The following is a 26,224-nucleotide window of genomic DNA, read 5'->3' as shown; positions in this document are numbered from 1 at the left end:
ACATCTTACGTAGAACAAATGAATGGTCTACAGAATGTGAAATAGGGACAAAGTTAAAGCAAATTTTATTTAAATATCAAAACACAGCATGATACTAGCTAACATCATGAAAACTAATTTTTAAAATTTAATAAACTATTATCTAGCAACCACAAGTATCATCAAATTGTGTCCATACCATATTAAATGAAATAATTCCAAATGCATTGTCATTTGATAATATTGTCACAGAAACAGTCCTTGGCCATCCGAGCTTCACATTTGCTGAAGGTTTCTAAAATAAAATCCCAAAAATAAAATAATGAATTAAAAATAAAATAATAAGTTAAATATTTATTTTCGTAGAATTTGTCTTCAAGTAGTTATTCAGAATATAATAAAAATACATATGTAATCTTAATGCACAGAGTAAGTAAACATTCCAATTACATCAATATGGTTAAGAAGTTCCAAATGAAAAATTTTCGAAAAAGTTTTGAAAACCATTAGTCACTGACTCTGAATAATATATGAGAGTATAATTATAAATAACCACTGGCTAGTAATACTATATTATAAATTAGTTATAATTACTATGTTATCACTAATATAACAGAATTAAGTACACAGTACAAAATTCTATTCAATGTAATTTTTCCTATGCTATTGAAGGTACTGGAACTTTATAATTAGTTATTCTATGAATCACAGAACCAAACTGGAGATAAAACATTAAAACTACGTTTATAAAATGGAGAGTTTTCTGTAACATTTGTACTGATATTCAACAGCAGCACAAAAGTATATTTTTTAAAGAATGATTTAAAAGAGCAAAACATAACTGTTTCAAGTGTCATTTTCACAAACATTTTAATGGTAGTGACACAATTATTCAAAAAAAAAGTTCTTATTGCTCTTTAGAAAAAACGACCAGAATGGTGTTAGCAAGTCATTGCCTCAACCTAATAAACCAAGCCATAAAGTTCAATTAAACCTAAGGCTATTCAGGTTTTTTTCCCAGTGGTATTCTGAATTTAAGTCACAGGGACCTCCCACTTCCATGCCTGCTTTTTGTATCCTTGTCCTTTGAACTCAGAAGTCACAGTCATTCTTTGTACATTTGGTAGCAGGGGAGGAATAAAAGAGAAAAGGGCCAAAGGGAAGGCAAAGTTTCCTGGAGCAACTGTCATGGCAATTCCCGAGTAAGCTGAATGGATCCAAAAACTAGCTGCAGAGTTTCTGAACAAGATCAAGGAATAACCAGATTGTGGAAGCGCTGAAGAGTTTGTCAGTTCTGGATTCTGTGAATACCACCACCAGTTATCTGAATTGGCTCATCTCTAGATAGATAGATTGTTCAGCACTAAAAGATTTTTATAAGTTTTATAAGTCCTCCTTATAAAAACATGCACTTACCTGTAATGTTAAGTGAAAAATAAAAGTTTCGTCAGGCTCTGGTAAGTCATCATCACATACTGCTATGTACACTGTTCTGTTTGTTTCTCCAGCAGGTATAAAAGCTGCAGCATATGTGTCAAAAAAGTCACCAGCGTCCTCTCCATACAGCTATCAAATGCAAAATAGAGATCATTCTTATTTAACACAGTACTAGGACAAGTAAAACTGATGTTAATTACAGCAATCAAGAGAAAAAGCATAAATCAAGTGACATTTACGTTTATAGATAGGGTGTACAAAAACAAAAATCATAAATATTTAACAACCGAAAAAACTTATCTTCAGAAATAAACAAATGATTCCAGGACAGGCGCAGTGGCTCACTACTGTAATCCCAGCACTTTGGGAGGCCGACGCGGGCGGATCACGAGGTCAGGAGTTAGAGACCAGCCTGGCCAATATGGTGAAACCTTGTCTCTAACAAAAATACAAAAATTAGCTGGGCGTGGTGGTGTGTGTCTGTAGTCCCAGCTACTCGGGAGGCTGAGGCAGGAGAATTGCTTGAACCCGGGAGGCGGAAGTTGCAGTGAGCCAAGATCGCACCACTACACTCCAGCCTGGACGACAGCACAAGACTCTGCCTCAAAAAAAAAAAAAAAAAAAGAAAAAAGAAATGATTCTAAACAAAATCATTTGTTCATGCTGTGAAACGAAAACAAATATTACATAGAAAAAGAATTATATAGGAAAACAATTATGTGAATTTTTTTCTCTGCTCTTGATTGATCTGGAGTAGATAACAGCAAACCTAACAATAAGACAAATTATAGCTAAAATTCTCAAAAAAATGTTGTATATATGCACAGCTACACAACACAATATTATTCAGCCATCAAAAAGAATGAAATCCTTTTATTTGTAGAAACATGGATGTAACAGGAGGTCATTACATTAAGTGAAATAAGCCAGGTGCTGAAAGATAGATATCTCATGTTCTCATCCACATGTTCTCATCCAGCTACAGAATGTGGACCCGATGGAGGTAGAGAGTAGAATGGTGGTTACCAGAGGCTGAGAAGGGAAGAGGTTAATGAAGAGAAGTTGGTTAAGGAGTACAAAAACAGAAGGAATGGGTTCCAGCATTCGATAGTACAGTAGGGAAATTATAGTTAACATTAATTTATTGTATATATCAAAATAGCTAGAAGAGAGGAATTATAATGCTTCCAACCCAAAGAAAAGATTAATGTTTGAAGTGAGGGATATCCCAATTCCCCTAATTTGATCATTACACATTGTATACAAATATTAAAATATCACATATGCCCCCAAAATACATGCAACTATTATATATCAACAAAAAACAGAGAAGGAAAAAGAGACGTATGCGGCCTGCCAAAAAATGTGTCAGGAAAATCAATTATTTCCCTATCAGTTTCAAAGAAACTGCTCTTTCCCAAACTCAACCTAAAGTTGTACTTATATTCTCCCACATCTCCAATAAAGATCTAATTATTTTAGCATTTCAAATGTTTTAGTCATCATAAACTTTTCCTTAACTTTTTAGGATCTTATTCTGTGAAATCAGCATTACTAGTAAGATTCCCAGTATTATTAGTAAGATTCTGCATGAGCTTGTGCAGATCAAAATGAGATCTCTTTCATGAAAGAGCTCAAAATGAGTAATTAAGCTACTAGAAAAAATATTTGATTTAGTACCAATAAAAATCATGTATAGGGAAATTTTAGTCAATTTCTAGTTCTCACACATAACAATAAATTAAATTTTAAATACTTGAGAAATCCAAGTAAGTTGTGAAGGGAGTTGGAAAATATACCTTACTATAGAAAATGACACAAGCTTTAAGAAAGAATTATCAAGAGCCACTGAAACAAACAGAAAAGCACAGTAATTCAGCCTATGAAAATCATTTAACAATTCGAAATAGGTAAAAATCAAAATATATGTAAACAGTTTCACCAGAATAACATTCCTAACAGTAAAAATTAGAAGCAACCACAATGAAAAGGAAGAATGATCAGGAAGTAATTACAACACCATCGAGAAAAGTTGTGAAAATGATAAAGGAACCTGAAAAAATTGTTAGGATTCAATCAAAATTTTATGAAAAAGATTATCTAATATAATGTGTACTCTAAAAATAATTTCTATATATAGATGTATGTCACAAATAACTAAAATTATAGCATTGGATTCGTTCATAGGTCGTTTTTCTTCATCTTCTCTTTTTATAATATTTCATAATGTGATAATTAAGCCTACTTCTTAAGATTTTATTTTTGCAAACAAAAAGTATAAGTACTTGGAAACTCAAATATAGCAATACTCTTAATGGTCACATGACATAACTTTCTGGTTAAAAATAGACGCATACTCATGCACATACAATCCACCCAGTAACTAAACTGTGTGCAAGACAGATCAATAGTTTAACAAATTCTACCCAACATTTACTTAAGTTAATATACTTAATTTTTCCCACTAAAAGAGCTCTTGGACATAACTAAAGTTTTTTTTTTTACTATTGTCGTTTTTCTACTTTTAAATATTCCATACGTTTTCTCTACACCACCTTACAATAGATAGTATTATCTGAGCAGAGATAGCTACAATCCAAATTACCCAAAATGAAAAGTTTTTGTTCTAAAATAAATATATGAACACTATAAAATGATCAGTCTATATCTTTAAAAATAGTACTGTTAAATGTACATGGTTGTGTTGGAGCACTCTATAAACCTGTAAGAGATAAAAATGGAATAGCGTTATCTGCAAATCATCTATCATTTATCATAATGAACTGCTCAAAATCTCAAACAGAAAAAAAATCCTTGCATTAAAACTAAGAAATGTCATATGTATTTCAGTAAAAATAGAGCTATAATAATTTCTTACCGATACAATTGCAGTAACATTTGCTGGCTCTCCTATCCTTTCAATGATAAGACGAATAACTGTTGTACTTGTTTCATTAACAACAAATTCAGTTTGTCCAGTAAATCTTATTTCTGTTTCTCCAAACACAAAGAGGATGAGTAAAGCTGAAAGAAGATTTACTAATAAAGATGCAGAGGGCATCCCTAAAACAAAAAGAAAAAAATATTATTCACAAAACATATCTAATCTATTTTCATTAGATTGTATTGTCTATAGATATAAACACAGTATGAAGAGTTAGCAAACAACTAAGACATAAATACATCAACTATTAAGCCATCAAACTCAAATATGTGATGACAGAAGTTAAAAAAACACGATTCTATTCTTATGGTTCTCTTTCTACTATTCAGAAATACCTTTTGCTTTTTAGCTTCTATACCAAGATAATAGTTATAAGTTAAACTTATTAAATTTAGTTCATGTAAAAAATTTATTGACATCCACACTTTAAGAAAAACCTAAGCAGCAACATGGAAATTTAATTAAAGCCCATATTTACACAAATAAAACTATGAAATACCAGCCAAAACTGAAACAGTTGAAGCCAAATTTTTAGCAATAAATTGATTTCTTGGTTGGTGTCTACTCTTTCCTTAAACTTGTCTTCTTTGAGAATTTTTAAATTCTTGGTTATTGCAAAGAAATTCTAATCCTTTCAAAGAAGGGATAAATTTCCAGGACTTAAATTTCCTTCATTTTACTAGCTAAAATACTAAGACCACGTCTAAGAAAATGTCCATGTTGCTTTAAAATAAGCAAATTTGCCAAAGTGTGTATTTCCTTTTTTTCATGATATCTACTTTCTTTTTTTTTTTTACTACGATATGTGTGTTTATGAGTCATCAATATTATTCCTACTTTCAGCACTCTGGGATTCAAGTGCTTTCAAAAGCACAACAGTGCAGTGGTCTCCTGAAAGTGCTGCTGTTTTGTAATGTAGATGTACCTCTAAAAATGTGAACAATTTCCCTCACGGATCATTAAGATTCCAATGGATCTATGTGATCAGTCACACAAACATAAAAAGTTCACGTGTTTTAAAGGAGAGCTGCATTACATACTCTATGAGCCAAAATGCTTCCTATTAATCTTTACCTTGGCCAAAAAGTAATACAATTTTCTTGTATGTGGTGTTTCCACTTGGCTACACATGGCTTTATGCTTAGACACACCAAATACTGAGTTCCTGATATATTTTAGGATTTAAATGCAATGTTCTCCGTTAAGCATATACAGACAATGCAGTCTGAGGCTGCTCAATGATGTCTCACACACTTCTCACTGCAAAATCCAGACAGGGATGCCGAGTTCAAATGGAGTCCAGGAAAGGAATATAAGCTAACAGGGACAGAGATGCTGAAGGATTGGGACTTCTTTTGTACCTGTCCCTTCTCTCCAGGCAAACCTGCCAGAAGACCAATGAAATCTGAAGAAGAGTTTTCCTTGACCAGCTGCAAACTCTTCCCTGTCTTCTAACCCAGGAATGTTCGTGTAAAGAAAGGAAATGAAAAAGATGAGAGAAATGGAAGGGAAAAAGCAAAGGATGTGTGAGACAGGAAAGGGGGAGCAGTTCTGAGCTAAACCAAAGCCAACTGAAGGTCTTTTACGGAATTCTAAAGCCAGAATGATTTCACACACCACTTAGGACAAATAGTGGGAAGGAAGTGAACAAAGTACAACGAAGAGAGCACAAAATGGAAGAGGGAGAAGGTAGTAACCTAGGCTTTGGATGTGAAAGAAAAAGATCAACTACAATCTACTGCGATCTTGAAAGAAAAATCTAAAGTCCTTCAACAGGAGATGTGATAGAACCATGAACTGAGAGAAATAAGACATCTCAAGTGCAATGTGAGACAGACTGAAAGTGAAATTACAGCATGAGTAGAGGGAATCATGAACAAGTAAGAAGAGTTCTCAAAATCTGTCCTGCATAAGGATCACCTCAGGCATTTGTTAAAATGCTAATTCTCACTCTCAAAAATTCTGATCCAGTAAGTCTAGAGTGAAGCCCAGGAATATGCATTTAACAAGCAGCCCTATTAATTTTGACGCAACTGATCCTTGGTATAATTCACTTTGAGAATTACTGTCCTAGAGTGTGAGGAATCGTGTTGGAAGTGTATCTTGCAGTGAACATACAAAAGGCCACATTTGTAGTTACGAGTTAACTACTGAACTTTTCAATGCTATATGTGCGAACTTCCTCATATGTTTTTTCATATTCTGATATCGCATTTTAAGATTTTGTGCATTCTGAAGAAAAACTGTAATGACTTTTACAGAGTGATCATAACAGCAAATGCTTATATAGCACTGTTTTAAGGTACTTTATATACATTAACACATTTAATCCTTACAATATCTCTATGAAGAAGGTGAGCATAGCATTAGTACCATTTTATAGCTGAGAAAACTAAAGCAGAGATGGGTTAGTCAACATATGCAATATTATTCAGTTAAGTGGCTATGTAGGCTTTGGAGGCTAACTCCAAACTCTCTACCCAATAACCACACTATACTGCCATTTACATTTTATTTCAACAAATCACACATCACCACCTTGAATAATATGATAGATCATTTATGCTACGTTTCCAAGCATTCAGATATTTCAAGCTCATGCACAATAACCAAAACTCCCATAAGATTGCATACTTATGAATCTCCTAAAAGTTTCACTTTATTATTCTAATAAACATTACATTTATTTAAATGACACTACAGCTCTCCTGACTACTTTAAATATTTAACAGCATCTTTTTATGTCAGGACCAATGAGCTCAAATGCTGCATTCTTACAGTTTCCCAGGCAATTAGAGCTCCAAGATCCTGTGTTTAAGTCAGTAAATTCATTTTAAATTGGTCCACATCAGTGAGTTTTGAGATTATGCAAAATGAGCACACAGGCATGATTGGAAATGCCTCAAATTCTGTGACATCATTGATAATTGCATTTCCTTTGCTTTCATCTTTTCACACTATATGAAAAGTTGTTTGGGTAAAGTTGGCATTCAACAGAATTTAAAGATTAAAAAAAGCTTTGAAAATGAAGTTCCCATTAGAAGACAGGCATAATTACACAAATGCTGAATAGTTTATTTTTTAGAGTAGCTAGGTACACTTTCCTCTATCACACTAAAAATCTAGTCTTTGGAATTCCCTTTTTTTAAATTAAACTCAGAAGGCAAGGCATTAGTAATTGACGTAGCACATAAGTCTTAAATCTATTTTAGGTCATTTTTTTCTCTTACTAGATTTAACAAAATTTCTTCATGCCCTGTCAGACCACTTATTTTTAAACTTTTCTATAAAATGAATTTCAAACATATGTTTTAAGATCATGATGTGCATAATTTGTATTCTGTTGCAATTGTGAAAGAATAATTTTAGCATCACTGACATCATTCCTCTTCTCTAATGGGATGATATTCCAATATTCAAATCCTCTCATTTCCAGCTATCATCCATGTTCTCCTCCCACCTCTCACTTTTGTTTTGTATGATTCAAAAGAAATTAAAACTCTTTCTTCCAATATATCCCTTATCTCTTAACAGATCTCTTAGCATGCTAAGATGATACGTAATTTAATTTCTTGCTTATTTCCTGAATTCTACTGTGAGGTTCTGACAGAGTCCTGATAGCACACAGGCAGAAAGTCTCAAATTCTTGAATTCTAGTAGTCATATTCAGTCTCTGCAACAAGTCACCTAATTTTGCTCCAAAAAAAATTTCAGAATTAAAATCTGGACTATATTAGACCAGCTCTTACAATGTAAAATCGTTGTTTTCAGAAAAGCAGCTTACAGTTTAACAAAACATTTGTATATTGGGTACTTGTACATCATGCAACACCCTGTGCTCATCAATCACCGAGAATACAAAGATACTTAAAATATGTTCCTCGGCTTAAACAGAGTCATAGGGTTGGCCATTCAGATCAGGTCAATCAAAGCCAAGAAGACAGAAGACACAATTAGGAGACTTTCCCTTAAGCATAAGAATGGAAATTCCCTTTACCACTGTATTTGGGATTGTGATAATTGGGGCAAGTTCTCCTACAGTCTGGAAATGAAACAAACACAGCCACAGAGCCAAGGGGATGAAAGGAGCCACATTTTGATAATCAAGCTTAAGCTCTTGAATCCAGCTTTACCCTAGAGTTTTCAGTTACTGAGACAATAAATTATATTTTGTGCTCTAGCTGGCTTGGGTTGGGTTTTCCGTCACTTTCAACATCAGTATTTGTCCGCCCATCTCCAGTTTGTGATACTGCAGACTCACATTAGGATAAACAAAGTGGAAAGTCCCCTCTGTCCCACTCTAACATTCAACAGTATTATTCTTCTCTAAGGATTCATGAAAGGACACCACGCTAGCTATCTTCTGTTCCCATGCAATTGTTACCGCCATCTGTACTCAACAGTCTAATATTTTCCCCTCCACCTCAAAACTGGTAATGACTAATAAGACACTTACACAAACTAGGGATGTCTTCAGAATAGAATACAGCAGGACAAGAGTGTACCATATTGACTCAGTGTCCTGAAAAAGCTAAGTCCCTTCTGATTGTCACCAAGGAACCCCAATATCTTGCTTCTTTACATTAGTCTGACATTATTCCTATTGCTGTTTCCCAGGATGCTTCATTGTTCCTGTTTAAAAACCTACTCCTATTTTCCCTACTTTATTTTTTACCTGGATTACTTAGCCCATAAGAGCATCAAATATTATAAAATTCATCAACAACATGTCATTATAAGCAATAAATTCTAAATCCTGTTTATCTAGGACAGCACCTTCCTCCCATCTTGTCTCAAATAAATGATGGGCACCTTAGGAAATGTAATAGGTATAGCATATTCTGATTGAAAGGAAAGAGTCAAAGAGTCTTTTTTTCTATGTCTCAATAACTATGTAGAAACAGAGTAGAATAAGGAAGAGAGTAAAATAAATAAATGAGAATTAGGACCCAATAGAAGACAATGAAAGAAAATCATAATTCAATTAATTTTGTATTAATCAACTTCAATTAAAAAAAAACCTTCCCTCAATTTGAAAGTTAACTCTATATCTTTACATTTCAGAATAAACAACTGTACTGCATCTATGAGTGATGGGACAAGGGCCTGAAAAGACAAACATTACTAGTGCAGAATTGAATGAACACATTGACCTTATTAGCTTCATCTTTTGCCTTGTCAATGCCATAGCAAGCATCTTCCCATGATGTGACCACCAGGTAATTAATACTGAAAATATGATCCTAAAGGAACAAGGTTTTCAAGTTTAGAATTACTTGAATTCTATTACATCTACTAAGGGGCATTCTAAAACTATAGAATTACTCCTGTGGAACAAGAGAAGCTTCATCATTCCTATCATCAATTATTCAGCTTCTAAGAATTCTTAATCTGTCTTATTTGTATTTGGCAAGTACCACCAAAAAAAAAAAAATGATCTTTGCCCTCTCCCAAACCAAAACAGAATTTAAATTTACAACTTTCAAAAGCAAAGTACTCTAATGTTAGAAATAGAGTAAGTGCTAAACATTTTTAAAGTAATAAATAAAACTAATAGTCTCTTACTCAGACTGTAGTTAATGTTATTTGTCTTTATTTTTATTTATTTTTAATTTATAAGAAATACATTTTATTTTATTCATCTTTAAATAACTTATATATGCACGTGGCATAATATTTAAAACGAACAAAAAGATAAACAGTAAAAAATAAGCCTCCCTTACAGTACCCTCCACCAGCCATATGCTGCTCCTACCCACAGTCAATCCCAGTTATCAACTTCATTTATATCTCTCAAGAGATCGTTTATGTGTGTATATATATACAGACATATATGTATTCCTACAGAAGACAGACTACAGAAATCAGCACACCTTTCCAAGATGTTAGTTAACAAAGGAATACCAGGCTTCCATGTAGACATTTGTGTTGGGAATATGTTTATTGTCTCAGATACGTACCATCATCATTGTATATCTCATCAATAAAATGCCAGTTTCCATTGATTTTCACTACACCCATCAATTCACTCTTGGGGAATAGTTGACACAATTATGGTAACTTGCACTTTCCTAGACCACATATTGTCAAACCTACATCAATCAAAAGTGGTTGCCCTCTACACATGATGTGCAACCGTCATCCTGGGATCCTTGTTTCTATCATCCTGGAATCTCTTTGAATCCTTTCCTGTGTTTCATTCTCTGTTAATCCCATGTTTTCTTCTTCCTTAGTTTATTTGGTTTATTCCCCTGTTTTGATGGAGAACACCCTCCAGTCACATCCTGAGAAAGCATATGTAAAGAGAAATGTTTTAGGTCTTGTATGTCAGGAATTATCACAATATTATCCTTCCACTTAACTAAAGGTTTAACTGAGTATAGAATTGCAGGTAAAAATAATTTTCTTTCAGAATTTTGAAAGCCTCAGCCCATTGTTTTCAAACTCCTAGTGTTGCTACTAAAAAATATAAAATTGTTTTGATTCTGAAGTGTTTGTGACCCCTTCTGTTGTCCTCCCTTTGGAAGGTTCTTCTCATTGTAAAGCGTTCTGAAACCAGAATGATGTATCTCGGAATTAGTTTATTCTTGTCCATTTGGCTGAACACTCTGTAAATTCCCTTCAATGTACCACTCACATCCTTCAGACGGACAAAGTTTCCTTTATTATTTCATAGTGATTTCTGCCCCCACTCCATTTTCACTGATCTCTCTCCTAGAACTCCTATTATTTCACACTGATATTCTGAGGATAGTTTTTTCATTTCCTTATATCTTATTCCTTATATCTTAATTACCAATTCTTTGATTTTTGCTCTGCTTTCCAAGAATTTAATTCATCATTAAATTTCAATTATCCTACTATTTTTAAATTTATGCTATCATTTTCCATTTCTAAGAATTTAACAGTATCCTGTTATTTTTCCATAAATCCAATAGTTTTGTAAAATATCTTAGAAAATACTGATTTAAAAAAAAATCTTCCCTCGTATTCTTTGTTGCCTCTAAATTAACAAAAATAATTTGTTATTTATTCTTGAATCTGTCTTCTATATCTGGTAATTCTTCACCATCTGTATATACTTAACATTATGAGACTAAACTGATGACTGGATGCTCTGAATTTATGGATCTTCATATCTTCATATGATCAAGGATAAGAGACCAAAATAATACTTCAAAGTTCTGAGCATGTGTAGAAGGATGTGGCTTGTCAACTTTAGGTGAACGAGTGAACCACTTATTAGAAAGTCCCAATTTTAGTATCTACAGAAAAAACTTTACTCTTACACTGATCAGTTTCCCCAAAGAAGAATCTTCCATTCTCCCATCTAAAGGGTACAGATATAATTACCAAGACATCTGGGACCCAGTAGAAGGGGGTAAAAAACTGGAGTCTCTGAATTCGGTCATCATATGGTCACTTAAACCCCTGTTTTATTTAGGGATCCTAACCCACAAACACGGCTCACATCATCATTCAAGAGATCCTGTTTTACCTTTCCTGGAGAATGAACACCAGATTTGGAGGGGTAAGCAGGGGGTCAGCAGCAGCACAGGATGGAAGGGATGATGATTTTAAGGATCTCCTGGAACAGTTTCCTCCCCATCTAGTTGCTCACTCACTACCAAAGTTGTAAAGGTACCTGATACTATTATTTCCTGTGCCTTTAGTGGCTATTCTGTATAAATTTGGCTATTTCTCAGCCTCCTAGCTTACTGCTAAGGTTTCTTGGGTCTGCTAAGAGAATCACTACTCATCCATCTGCCTTCTGGCTCCAAAACTGAGTTGCAGTTGTTTCCTCTCGCCTTCCTTTTGTCCTTGCAGGTTTATCTAATTGTTTGAAAACCCTTTTCTGTAAAGTGCTATATTAAAGGTAACTATCTAAAGTTAATAGTTAAAATTCTATACCCAATGAAACTATTAGTTAAGTGGAAGGATAATATCATGATAATTCCTAATATACAAGACCTAAAACTTTTGTCTCTACATACCCTTTCTCAAGATGCTACTGGAGGGCGTTCTCCATCTAAACAAGGGAAAAAACCAAGTAAACTAAGAAAGAAGAAAATATAGGATCATCAATCAAGAGTCAAACACAGCAAAGCATCAAAGGAAATCCGAGGATGATATAAAGGGGGATACCAGGATGTCTGCTGCCCCCCAGGTGTAGAGGGCAACCACTTTTGATTGATGTATGTTTGACAACATGTGGTCTAGGAAAGTGCAAGTTACCATAATTGTGTCTACCCTTCCATGGAGAATGAATGGATAGGTGTAGTGAAAGTCAATGGAAACTGCCATTTTATTGATGAGTTCTACAATAATTATGGTGTGCAGCTGAGACAATAAATAAATTCCCAACATGAATGTCTACATGGAAGCCTAATATTCCTCTTTTAAACAATGCCCTTTTGTTTCCTTCTTTGTAGTTGTCGCAATTTGCATTTATTGTGTTTCTCTCCTTAGAACAAAAACACCTGCAGGACAATGACCTTGCCCATCTTGAATAGCTTTACCTGTCCACCACCTAGTACAGTCCCTGGTATACAATGACCCTCAAGACATGCTTATTTAATGAAAAAACAAGTAAAGAAATAGATTAACGCACCTTCTTAGAGTAATGAGAAGGTAGGAAAAGCATGGTATAGAAAAAGAGAGCAAGAGACTCTTCATCCTCCCTTGCCTTATTTAGTTTTGTCAGATTCAAACAAACACAGTTATTTTGCTCTGACAATGGCATAGGCACAGACATGAGGCACAGACATGAGGCTCATGTCTCACTTTTTTAAAAAAAAAGGTATCCCAAACTTCAATACAAGCCAAAAAGTAGTGTGTGGACTATGCTTTTAATGATCATACAAGGCACAGACCCACTCAATAAAACACACTTAGTTAAATCAACCATTGTTTACCATTGATAAAAGATCTCAGACTTAGTGAAGTCACATGTAAATTTGGAAAAATCTGTCCTATAAAAGTGCAAGTACTTTTTTTTTTCTTTTTTTTTCATCATCCTTTTACTTGGCTGAAAAGTGCAAGTAATTTTTGTTTTTGTACAGTGAAACATATAATCCATAGGTTACAGCTTTATTTCCTGGTAGGATGTTAACCAGTTTTACATCTCACCCAGAAACCTTACCTTAACATTTCTTTATTAATTTTCTTGTAAATACTTTGTTCCAAAAATGCTTTTTGCACCAGTATTAACACTCTATTAGTTTCCTCACTAACCAATGGGTTGAATAAAATATTGACACGTTCATTTTATATTTGTGTGAGAGTTACGCTTACAAACTTTCAAAAAATGTACCTAAACACAATAATTTTTTCCAGAAAAGTAACCATGATACCACAAATTGCCATGGTACATATGTAAGACTGATTCTACAATGGCCATTTCCATGAACAATGATGCAGTATAGATAAATACTTCCAGGAAAAATAACGTTTTACATAACAGAAACAGGGCAAGTAAATATTTGATCTAATACATAAAGTTTTATTTATTTATTTATTTTATTTTATTTTATTTTTTTGAGACGTAGTCTCACTCTATCACCAGGCTGGAGTGCAGTGGCGCGATCTTGGCTCACTGCAACCTCCGCCTCCCGGGTTCAAGTGATTCTCCTGCCTCAGCCTCCTGAGTAGCTGGGACTACAGGCACATGCCACCGCGCCCAGCTAATTTTTCTATTTTTAGTAGAGACGAGGTTTCACCATGTTGGCCAGGATGGTCTCGATCTCTTGACCTCATGATCCGCCCGCCTTGGCCTCCCAGAGTGCTGGGGTTACATAAAGTCTTTTAACTCAAGTAACTGAACTTCTGATTTCTATCTTCTTTCTAGAATATTTAAGCTTGACATTTTCCATGAGCTCATGTACTCCCGTTTGCATGAGTCATCAAGAAACAGTTCACAAAAGCCATTCGAGCTGTTTATATTTGGACTACATATGCCCACCATGGAAACAGGAAGAACAGTGTAGAGAAGCTTTAATTCCAGAGCTCTGTGGAGCTCTAGAAGATTATGGGTTTCAATTGTGCTTTCTCTCTCCCACATTTGCAAAGCACAAAATGAAAATCTCACTAATCTAAATCCTTTGAGGCCAATTTAGAAGCAATAAAATAAGTCAAAGTTTGCTCATATAGGTTATAAATCTGAGTATGTGACAGTATCTCTGTCAAGTAATAAGATACCTCTTGTCTTTTAGATCCTTTAAAAAATAAGGATCACATGCTTAACTAAGATTTCTTAAACCACCATTAGATGGCACCCCTCCATCTACAAAAACAATCAACAGCAACAATTTCTCAAATTATGAAGAGGTCTTAAGGATCTAAGGATAGATTTTTGCCCCCTGTAACTCTTCTCAAACAAACATAATTTTGTAATCCTACATAGATCTTAAAAAGTCATGAAAAGCAGTTTTCTTGAAATTAAGATCTCACTGAAAACAGCTTTAATTAGCTCTAGTCAAACAAAAAATATGTTTTTCTCCTGAAATTCAGTAGTAGTTGTATCTAATTTTTTAAAATTGTTTCTTTGCATACTTTCTGTGAGTTTCTTTCTCTTCGTTGAAGACAGTCTGCTTTTATTGAAGAATCTAGGTGCTTATGCTTTCTAAATGAATTATTTGCACTCACTGCCAGTAAGAAAGCAAGCAAAAGAGGGAATTTAATGTTATAAACCCAGATGCCTAGAGATATGTGTTTTTTAGTCCAAACTGTGTTTACAAAACAATACTAAAAGATCATTTTTGCCAAGATTTAAAATTTGTAGATTTCACATTTAAAAAATGGATTTCTAGATTATTTTGAAAAATTACCAGAATTGGCAAATCTGGGTCCACATTTCTCCATGGCATCCCTTGCCTGGAGCTAAGCAGTAGCTGCCAGTTAGACAGAGAGTTTGCTCTCCTATACCCTCCTAATGTCTCCTCAGACTAGGGTCAAAGAGGAAAGTAAGAAATTTCTTATCTCCATGTCATTCGGAGGTGAAAAACCAGTTCACAAGGTGGTGAGCGTGCATGTGTGTGTACGTGCCTGCCCACACGTGTGTGCAGGCACATATGCACACATGCACGCTCACCACCTTGTGGAATGCCTCCATGCAGTGTCTGTCCCAGGACTTTGATTTTATAGGACAATGGGAAGAATTCCTGGCAGTACCTCCATGGGCATCCTACCACAGATGCCATGAAGCCTTTAGCTGGACACTGCAAGTGCCTCCTGAGGTGTTGGGCCCCGAGTCACCTCCAAAGCAGGAGGCAAGCATTGATTCCACTCAGTCTTGGGCTCCAATCTAGTCTCTGCCATCTTCCCAGCTGTGGAAGTTTAGACAAGTCACTTCCCTTCACATGGCCTTGAGTTTCTTCAATTGTTAAAGGGAAGCAAAATGAACAGCTACAGCACTGAGGTAGTCATGAGGCCCAGGGGAGGGAATCCATCTCTGTGCACCATGAAATGCCAGTTTCTAGGCTCTAGACCTTCAATCTCCACATGGTCAAGAGACCAAAGGAAACAGAATTGGGCATCCTGGACTGTCTTATATGAGCACCACCCATACATCCACAAGCTCCTGCCTACCCTGCACAGTAGCAACATTAGAGTGAAGGAATGTTTGAAGTAGATGGAAACACTGAGAACTTGGGAAAGTTTAAAAGAACAATGAAAACTCATCACGGACTTCAAGGTCAGAAGAGAAATGAATCACAATACTGTATGTGAAAGAACAAAATGTTGGGGCTTCTGATGTTCTGGATGACCCCCAAAATTTGAACCGCAGTATCCACCACCTCTACACACTGCAACTGGCATGGGAAGCACAGGTAGAGGTCTGGGAACTTTGCAGATGCCTACCCTCCCAGCTACATGTATGATCTCAGAGAAGGAGAACAGTACTTTTCATGGTTAGAAAAAAAAATTTGTATTTCATCTGTAATAATTTGTGGTTCCTCCAGGTTTAAAAAAAAAAAGGAAAAAGAAATGATAGAAACCAAAAGTTAGATCAAGAGGCCCTGAAAGTGTTTTGAAACGGAAAGCACTGCCACACCACTTTGCACGTGCCCAGTCTTTCTTCAGGCTTAAACACCACAAATCTTTTAACCACCAAGCTTCTGCTGAGCCTCCACCATGACTTTTTATCTTGATTTTTTTAATGTCTATTAATCATTTCTATAACACAACAGAAATACAAAGCATAATATAATTTGACTAATTAAAGTCAACACTTTATTCCAGTTTTCTTCATTTTTAGCTAATTTTCTTTTTCTGTTCCAGGATCACATCCAGGACACCATATTACATTGGGTTGTCATGTTTCCTTAGGCTCCTTTTGGCTGTGACATTTCCTCAGAGTTTTCTTATTTTTGATGACGTTGGCGCTTTTGAGGAATGTGGTCAGGTATTCTGTAGCACGTCCCTCAGTTGGGATTTGTCTGATAACTTTCTCAAGATTAGACTGGGGTTATGGGTTTTAGGGAAGACCAAAAAGGCAAAAAGACTTTCTCATCACTTATACAAAAGGTACACACTATCAACATGACTTATCACTATTGGTGTCGAGCTTGGTTACCTGGCCGAGGTGGTATTTGTCAGGGTGCTCCACTGCAAAGTTACTCTTTCCCTCTTTTCCATACCAACTACTTTGGAAGGAAGTCATTATGTAAAGCACCCCTCTCCCCTTTTGAAAATTTCTTACTGTTTTCCGTTAAATCAAACAAACTTCCTTCCTTCCATCTATCTACCCACTTATTAAAAACTGTACCAGGCATCGAAACATTGTCAGGATGTTGTATTGTAAATCTGCAGAACTTGGGAATGGAATCTAATTGGAAGATAATAGGATACACATATGGGAGTCTAAAATAATTAATGGAATACAGGATCATTACAGCATACATTTATGGAGATGTGTTGCCAAAAGGCCAATTAACAATTTCAGATTTTCCTCTTCAAATATTCTCTGAAATCATGTGTCTACGTTCATTATTTCTTGTTAATAAGGCTCTTGATCATAATGTTCCAGGCTGTAGTGATGCCTGTATACCCTTATTGTCCAAGCCTCCAGCAATCCCCAAATGACTGCTGGTTTTTACTATATTTCCGTGGCTTCCTCAAACAATTATAGTCTCCAGCAGTATCACTTGCAAACCACTTTCTAGCCATTAAAGCTATAAACTGTTACCCAGAATTTAGACTAATTGGCCAGTTGGATAATTCCAATCTTCACACTGAAAAAAATGCAGCAGGGCCTAGCATGTATGCCCTTAGAGTACTCTGATACTTACCAGCAGGGCAACTATGAGCAGGCTGTTAATGTTTGAGTCTATTGTTAAGGTCTGAGTCTACTTCCTCTTCTGTAAAATGAAGTTATAAGACTACTGACTTTATTTGGTTATTTCGATCTGGGATTAAGTCCAATGTTTTTCTGTTTTCTAATTCATCAATTTCATTTTTAATCTTTATCAATTCTCTATCCTGATTGGTTTAGTATGGTATTTTTTTAAGATTCATAAATTGAAAACCAAGTTACTTTTTATTATTTAAAAGATACGGTTTTGCTTCATGTATAGTTTTGGCTGCATCTCAGGTTTGGTAAGTGGAGTTCCTAGTGTTATGATATTCTAAAAAGTCTGTTATATTATGAAATTCTAAAAAGTCTATTGCCACAGATATGAGTTCCTGTTTAACACAAGGCTTATTTAGAAGAATTGGTTTTCCCTTGCTGCTTTTTTTTTTTTTTTGAGATGGAGTTTCACTCTTGTTGCCCAGGCTGGAGTGCAACGGCGTGATCTCGGCTCACTGCAACCTCCACCGCCAGGTTTAAGTGATTCTCCTGCCTCAGATTCCTGAGTAGCTGGGATTACAGGCATGCGCCACCACGCCCGGCTAATTTTTGTATTTTTTAGTAGAGACGAAATTACTCCATGTTGGTCAAGCTGGTCTTGAACTCCCGACCTCGGGTGATCCACCCGCCTCGGCCTCCCGAAGACAAGTCATTACAGGCGTGAGCCACCGCGCTCGACCGGGTTTTCCCTTGCTTCTAAGTGAAAGGATATTTTGTCTGTTTGTTTTTTTAATACATCTTTTTTAAAAAATTTTTGTTTTTAAAAAGAAGTAGGTCTTTATTTAATTTTGTTCACAATGTGCTGTTTTCTGGTTCTCACTTTCATTTATTACTTTTGACACAAAATGGAATTGTGTGAATTTACCCATGATATGAAGAAAAATAAATATTTTATTATTCTGGCTAAATATGTGGCAATTCCTCAAGGATCTAGAACTAGAAATACTATTTGACCCAGCAATCCCATTACTGGGTATATACCCAAAGGATTATAAATCGTGCCACTATAAAGACACGTGCACATGTACGTTTATTGCCGCACTATTCACAATAGCAAAAACTTGGAACCAACCCAAATGTCCATCAATGATAGACTGGATTAAGAAAATGTGGCACATATACACCATGGAATAGTATGCAGCCATAAAAAAAGATGAGTTCATGTCCTTTGCAGGGACATGGATGAAGCTGGAAACCATCATTCTCAGCAAACTATCACAAGGACAGAAAACCAAACACCACATGTTCTCACTCATAGGTAGGAACTGAACAATGAGAACAACTGGACACAGGGTGGGGAATATCACACCCCAAGGCCTGTTGTGAGGTGGGGGGAAGGAGGAGGGATAGCATTAGGAGAAATACCTAATGTAAATGACGAGTTAATGGGTGCAGCAAACCAACATGGCATATGTATACCTATGTAACAAACCTACACGTTGTGCACATGTACCCTAGAACTTAAAGTATAATAATAAAAAATATATACATGATGCTCAAATGAATTAGGCAGAGCTCTGGAAGATCACTTATGGTCCAGCTAAGTACTACCTCTTTCCCATTTGCAAGGTATTTGCGTGTCATATTATCTATTGTCACTACCAGGAGCCATTTACCAAACTAAAACAAGATATTTAGTATTTTTTAGACATTCAATCCCTTCAATTAACAATTTCCACAGGGCTTCAAGGACTGTACAAAATTATATTAAAATAAGACCCTTAAATTGCAACCAAAATACCTGAACATGCTCTATTATTCCCCCAACTTCTACAATCCTCCACCAATTTGAAACTTGTAAAACCTAAGCCTGGATTATAAACATTTCCATCCCAGGAAGTTTGAAGCCAATGACTTTACAGTATTATTTCTCCATCTGTCTCATACACATTGAACTTGTGAGATTTCATGTCATCTTGGTATGCTACGATGTTTTGTCAATATGCTTATATCTCTAAGGAAAAATCTCTGAGATTGGGCTTCTCTGGCTTCTCAGTTACACAGAAGTTTATAATTAAAAAAATGATGATAAAGCCTAAGATCAATTTTTAATGACTTTCTATAATGCTTGATAAGATTACAAAAGCATTTATCAATCAGGTAAAAACCAAATGTGAAAATACTCTTTGCTAAATCCATTGAAGATTGTTAAGTACCCTCTAGAAGCGACACTAACTCCAGGGTAAACTCATTTCAGACTGATGTATTTAGTGATAAAAATGTTAATAACATCTATCAGAACATTTTAAAATTCCATGTCAAGGGATGAAAATTTTCCAGTTTAAGGAATGCCTAAGAGTTTATCAATAACTGATCATTTAGATGGGTCAGAGCTGTATAAAACATTTTGTAAAATTTTTTATTTAAAATTTTAAATAAGGTATTCATTAGGTTTGATTTAAATTCATCTTTGTAGAGAAGTGAATGCCTAATACTATATTGGCTTTACTTTTTCTGGCTTCCATGAATATACTTTGTAAGTACACTTGTGTTTTTCTCAATGCATTTACTCTAACCATCTAATTTCTTTTCTTACCTTAAGCCTCTACTCTGGGGGGTTTTTATGGCCATGAGCTACTACCTACACATATTCCAAAATTAAATGTTTCTCTTCTTTTCTCACTCTTAAAGGATTTGGTGGGGTTTTTTGTTTTAAATGCAGCCCAAACTGTGTTTCAGTACTCTGCTGGGATTGGAGGGATAATAGGGTTAGATTGATAGATTTGATTAAAATTGTCTTATAGCTGTGATGTAACAAAGATTATTAATTCCTTGGTATCCCTAGCATGTAACAAGTATGAACTAGTCCACAACACCCATGGTGCAAATGTGTCAGCACTCCGTTATTTTCCAAATTAAATTAAATTCTACTCAAGACGCCATGCATCATGCTGGCAGGAAATCCATTTTTACCTCTTGGAGCTCCCCTACTTGTATGCTCTAAGAATTCCAGTGGCTAATGCATTCCTAAAGGAGGTCTGCTGTCTCCCAGACTACAGTACTTCAGCTGCCACTGAGCTCCGGTACCTGATGCCCTGTCTTAAGCCAGTCTTTCTCCATCTGTCCAGGCCTGCTACTTCAGGCTGTGTCCCTTGTGCCTCACTAGCCCCAACTCCTGGCACGGGTCAGCACAGTTCTTCAGAGGAGAAACGCTCCACTGCCTATGCCACTTCTTTAGTGCTATCTTTAGCCCACAGGGTCCCTAAGCAGCTCTCTCTGGCTACAGGGCTTAGCGCCAAGTCTTTTCAAGAGCTTAGTCTTTTCGTTCATGGACACAAGTTCGGAAGAGCTTAAAGGAAAGCCATGTGTGGCATGTGGGCACTATTGATGTGCTGTGGCTGCGTCTAACATTCATTCATCATTCAATGGCACTCAAAAAGTACTCACTGAGTCTCTACTATCTGCCAGGCATAATTGAAGATGTGGGTATACCACAGTAAACATGACAAAAATCAAGGCATTTAAATAGGATTCCATCTCCAGTGAGTTTTTTCCTAAGAAAAAGTAAATCCTTTTTAAATCTATTCTTGCCTCCCAACTACGCCCTCCACACTACCGCGTGAATAGTTACTGAAAAATGAATAGTATATCTTCATACATTTAAAATAGGAATGTTTATTCTTATTTGCTTTCATTATTGCATCAGATTCCCCATCAATATTAACTGTCCATCCTTAAACTTTTGTAATAGTTCAAACATTTAAAAGATTTTATTTCTCTTCCCTCAAAATTATCCATCTCTATCTCCATAGACTGTCTCCAAAAATGGAACACACATACTCTTCTCTAAGAACAACCCACCATCTATGCTTCTGACCTCATTCTTTCATGTTTAAGATTTTACCTCTATTAATTTATCTTCCTCTTCTCTTCTTCCTCTCTTCTCTTCTCTCTCCCTCCTTCTCTCTCTCCTTCACTCCTCATCTCACGAATGCACTCTTCTTACCTACAAACAACTTCCCATTCTCAGCCTGGTTTCCTCTTCAAGCTTCCACTTCAACTCCCTCCTTCCCTTCAATATCAGATTTAACCCTGTCCTCTGAGCAATCTCAGCTTTGCCTGGTCCCTGTAAAAGTCTCCCAATGCAACTCTTATCCTTTCATTTAAGTTCCAACCAATATTCCCCAGTGTGGTCTATGCAATGTTATGCCCACATTTTGATCGGATGAAAGAATTCTGTTAGAAATACATTTAGGAAATACATTTGTGCAGATACTAAATAACCTTCTTAAATATTCAAAATACTTACTAAAGTCTATAACAAACCCTAAGTAGGCCTAAAAGAATACAACTTTTATTCAATATTTCCAAAATCTATAATGGCCACAGAACAACTTTCCCCATTGATATTTACATCCTGCAGAACAACACTCACATTGTCAGCTATCAAGACACTTCCATTGAGCTACCTCGAAGTTTCTGGCAAACTTTTGATTATAGTGGCAATAATTCTTGTTAAAGAAATAAATCCCCAATCCTGCTCATACTTTCAACTGACTTCTACATATCTCCAAACAAATGTCCTACCAGTCCCTCAAACATGTATCAAACCAAAACTAAGTGTAACCTCCCAACTACCCTCTGCCTCTGTCCTATGTCCGCATAGTGAAGATGAGTTGATCATATCTCTTATAAATCACCTGTAATATTATTCTTTGTCTTATAACGACATAGACCACCCACTACTCTTTGTTTTTGTTTTGTTTTAAGAAGTGTGTTTAGTCTGTTCTCACACTGCTATAAAGAACTGCCAGAGACTGAATAATCTATAAAGGAAAGATGTTTAATTGACACACAGTTCTGAATGGCTGGGGAGGCCTCAGGAAACTTACAATTATGGCAGAAGAAGAAGCAAACATGTCCCAGGAGAGAGAAGTGCTGAGCAAAGGGGGAAGAGCCCCTTATAAAACTATCAGAACTCACAAGAACTCACTCACTATCATGAGAACAGCATGGAGGTAACCGCCCCCATGATTCAATTACCTCCCACCTGGTCCCTCCCATGACATGTGGGGATTATGAGATCTACAATTCAAGATGAGATTTGGGTGGGGACACAGCCACACCATAACAAAGTGTGTCATATTTTATTCACTTTTGCATCCTCTTCTACCCTAAACCTAATAATATTCCAAATTACCAATCTATTCTTTTTTATTTCAAGAAGAAATCGTATTACACAGACTTACAAACACTTGTGTTTGCTTGAGGGGTGGATTATAAAAATGTTCATTATTTTTATTTTAGTAATGTTTTTGCAGATGTACACATCTGTAGTAGTGGATCAAATTGTACAATTTAAACATATGAAGTTTATTTTAACTTAATTACATATCAATAAAGTTATGTAAAAAACACAAAATTCTTAGCATGCTTGGAATACAAGAGAATTTGCTAATTTGATAAAAAGCTTATACCAAAAAAAACTCCTACCAAGATCATAGTTAATGATAAAAGATTTTTTTTCTTTGAATACTACATTTTTTTTTTATTTCAATGGGTTTCGGGAGAACAGATGGTATTTGGTTACATGAGTAAGTTCTTTGGTGGGATTTCTAAGATTTTGATACACCCCTCACCCAAGCAGTGTACACTGTACCCAATGTGTACTCTTTTTAAAAAATTATTATTATACTTTAAGTTCTAGGGTACATGTGCACAATGCGCAGGTTTGTTACATAGGTATACATGTGCCATGTTGGTCTGCTGCACCCATCAACTCGTCGTTTACATTAGGTATTTCTCCCAGTGCTATCCCTCCCCCAGCCCCCACGCCACGGCAGGCCCTGGTGTGTGATGTTCCCCGCTCTGTGTCCATGTGTTCTCATTGTTCGATTCCCACCTATGAATGAGAACATGTGGTGTTTGGTTTTCTGTCCTTGTGATAGTTTGCTCAGAATGATGGTTTCCAGTTTCATCCATGTCCCTGCAAAACACATGAACTCATCCTTTTTTCCATGGCATATATGTGCCATATTTTCTTAATCCAGTCCATCATTGATGGACATTTGGGTTGCTCAGAATGATGGTTTCCAGTTTCATCCATGTCCCTGCAAAACACATGAACTCATCCTTTTTTCCATGGCATATATGTGCCATATTTTCTTAATCCAGTCTATCATTGATGGACATTTGGGTTGGTTCCAAGTCTTTGCTATTGTGAACAGCGCCACAATAAACATACGTGTGCATGTGTCTTTATAGTAGCATGATTTTTTATAATCCTTTGGGTATATACCAAGTAATAGGATTGCTGGGTCAAATGGTATTTCTAGTTCTAGATCCTTGAGGAATCACCACACTGTCTTCCACAATGGGTGAACTAATTTACACTCCCACCAAACTTGTAAAACCGTTTCTATTTCTCCACATCCTCTCCAGCACCTGTTGTTTCCTGACTTTTTAATGATCGCCATTCTAACTAGCGTGAGATGGTATCTCATTCTGGTTTTGATTTGCATTTCTCTGATGACAGTGATGATGAGCATTTTTTCATGTGTCTGTTGGCTGCATAAATGTCTTCTTTTGAGGAGTGTCTGTTCATATCCTTCGCCTACTTTTTGATGGGGTTGTTTGTTTTTTCCTTGTGAATTTGTTTAAGTTCTTTGTAGATTCTGGATATTAGCCCTTTGTCAGATGGGTAGATTGCAAAAATTTTCTCCCATTCCATAGGTTGCCTGTTCACTCTGGTAGTTTCTTTTGCTGTGCAGAAGCTCTTTCCTAGAAGAAAACCTAGACAATACCATTCAGGACACAGGCATGGGCAAAGACTTCATGTCTAAAACACCAAAAGCAACAAATGGCAACAAAAGCCAAAATAGACAAATGGGATCTAATTAAACCCAACGTGTAGTCTTTTATCCCTCACCCTCCTACCACCCTTTCCTCTCAGTCCCCAAAATCCATTGTATCATTCTTATGCCTTTTCGTCCTCATAGCTTAGCTCCCAATTATGAATGAGAACATACAATGTTTGGTTTTCCATTCCTGAGTTACTTCTCTTAGAATAATGGTCTCCAATTCCATCCAGGTTGCTGCAAATACCATTATTTCATTCCTTTTTATAGCTGAGTAGTCCTCCATGGAACATATATACCACATTTTCTTTATCCACTCGTTGATTGATGGGCATTCGGGCTAGTTCCATATTTTTGCAATTGCGAACTGTGCTGCTATAAACATGCATGTGCAAGTATCTTTTTCGTATCATGACTTCTTTTCCTCTGGGTTGATACCCAGGAGTGGGACTGCTGGATCAAATGGCCGATCTACTTTTAAGGAATCTCCACACTGTTTTCCATAATCCAAACATTTGTTTTGAGTTCACATCACCTAAGTTACATCCTGAATCATTCCTTATTATCTGTGTTAGTTTGGCAAGTGGCTTAGCATCTCTAAATCTCAGTTGTGTCTCTAAACCGGTTTTCTCATCTGAAAATGTGAAATTAAATCATCCACCTCAAAGAGTAGTTGTGAGGATTCACTGAAATAATGTATGTAATATACTTAGCGCAATGCCTAAGTTATGTTAACCATTTAATAACTTGTGTTATTCTTATTAATTCTTATTAATTCACCCAATTTACATGAACAAAACCATAGCTACTAAAAGAATGTTTCAACAAGTGGGACTTCAGGTTCAAAGTATTTTTAGCTTCTAACACAATAATTCACTTTAAGTGTCCCAGATTAGTTGACTTTTTCAATCATTTACAATTCCCTAGTGGTCAGTTAAGCATTGAGCCATTAGCAATTATGCCTTTCCTTTAGCAAATCTCTAGTTATTTTAGCTGTTTATAATGTATACTGGTTTGCTTAACCCCCCTACAATTTAAAGTGAACAATTATTTTGTCATTATTATAGTAACTATTTTATCTAACCAGCAGATAATATTTACATAATTTCAGAAGTGATATATCAGAAAAATACGAATATATATATACATATTTTTTTTTGAGACAGAGTCTTGCTGTGTTGCCCAGGCTGTAGTGCAGTGGTGTGATCTCAGCTCACTGCAACCTCCGCCTCCCAGGTTCAAGCAATTCTCATCCCTCAGCCTCCCAAGTAGCTGGGATTACAAGTATGGCTTGTAACCAGGCCTGGCTAATTTTTTGTATTTTTAGTAAGGACGCGATTTCGCCACGTTGCTCAGGCTAGTCTCGAACTCCTGGCCTCAACTGATCCACCCACCTTGGCCTCCCAAAGTGCTGGGATTACAAGCGTGAGCCATCATGCTCAGCCTCATTAAAAATATTTTATGATAAAGGATAAATGCTTGGGGTGATGATACCCCATTTACCCTGATGTGATTATTATGCATTACAAGCCTGAATAAAAAAATCTCATGTAACCCATAAATTACACACCTACTATGTAACCACAAAAATTAAAAATTAAAAAAATTATGAAAACTACAGACATTGGGAAGTGTTCAAGGGTAACAAGTAGGATAAATACAATACAAAAATACTATTACAGCATTTTTATTTAAAAAAATACACAAGGGCCATTTTTA

The 26,224-nt window shown here is 35.8% G+C and overlaps 1 protein-coding gene across 9 annotated transcripts in view; it reads right to left on the bottom strand.

Moving 5' to 3' along the window:
• The window catches only part of ADGRV1 (adhesion G protein-coupled receptor V1), a 583,931-nt gene that overhangs the window by 519,976 nt on the left and 37,731 nt on the right, over window positions 1-26,224 (bottom strand). For all 9 annotated transcript variants that reach the window (XM_054555740.2, XM_054555742.2, XM_054555736.2 and 6 more), the window contains exons 2-4: window positions 4,295-4,479; window positions 1,396-1,545; window positions 179-274 (exon numbers count right to left, since the gene is read on the bottom strand). In XM_054555740.2, coding sequence (XP_054411715.1) covers window positions 179-274; window positions 1,396-1,545; window positions 4,295-4,479 — 431 coding nt within the window. The remainder of the gene's footprint in view (window positions 1-178; window positions 275-1,395; window positions 1,546-4,294; window positions 4,480-26,224) is intronic.

Source organism: Pongo abelii, chromosome 4, assembly GCF_028885655.2.
Source record: "Pongo abelii isolate AG06213 chromosome 4, NHGRI_mPonAbe1-v2.0_pri, whole genome shotgun sequence".
Taxonomy (NCBI): Eukaryota; Metazoa; Chordata; class Mammalia; order Primates; family Hominidae; genus Pongo; species Pongo abelii.
This window is presented reverse-complemented; position numbering and strand designations above follow the sequence as displayed.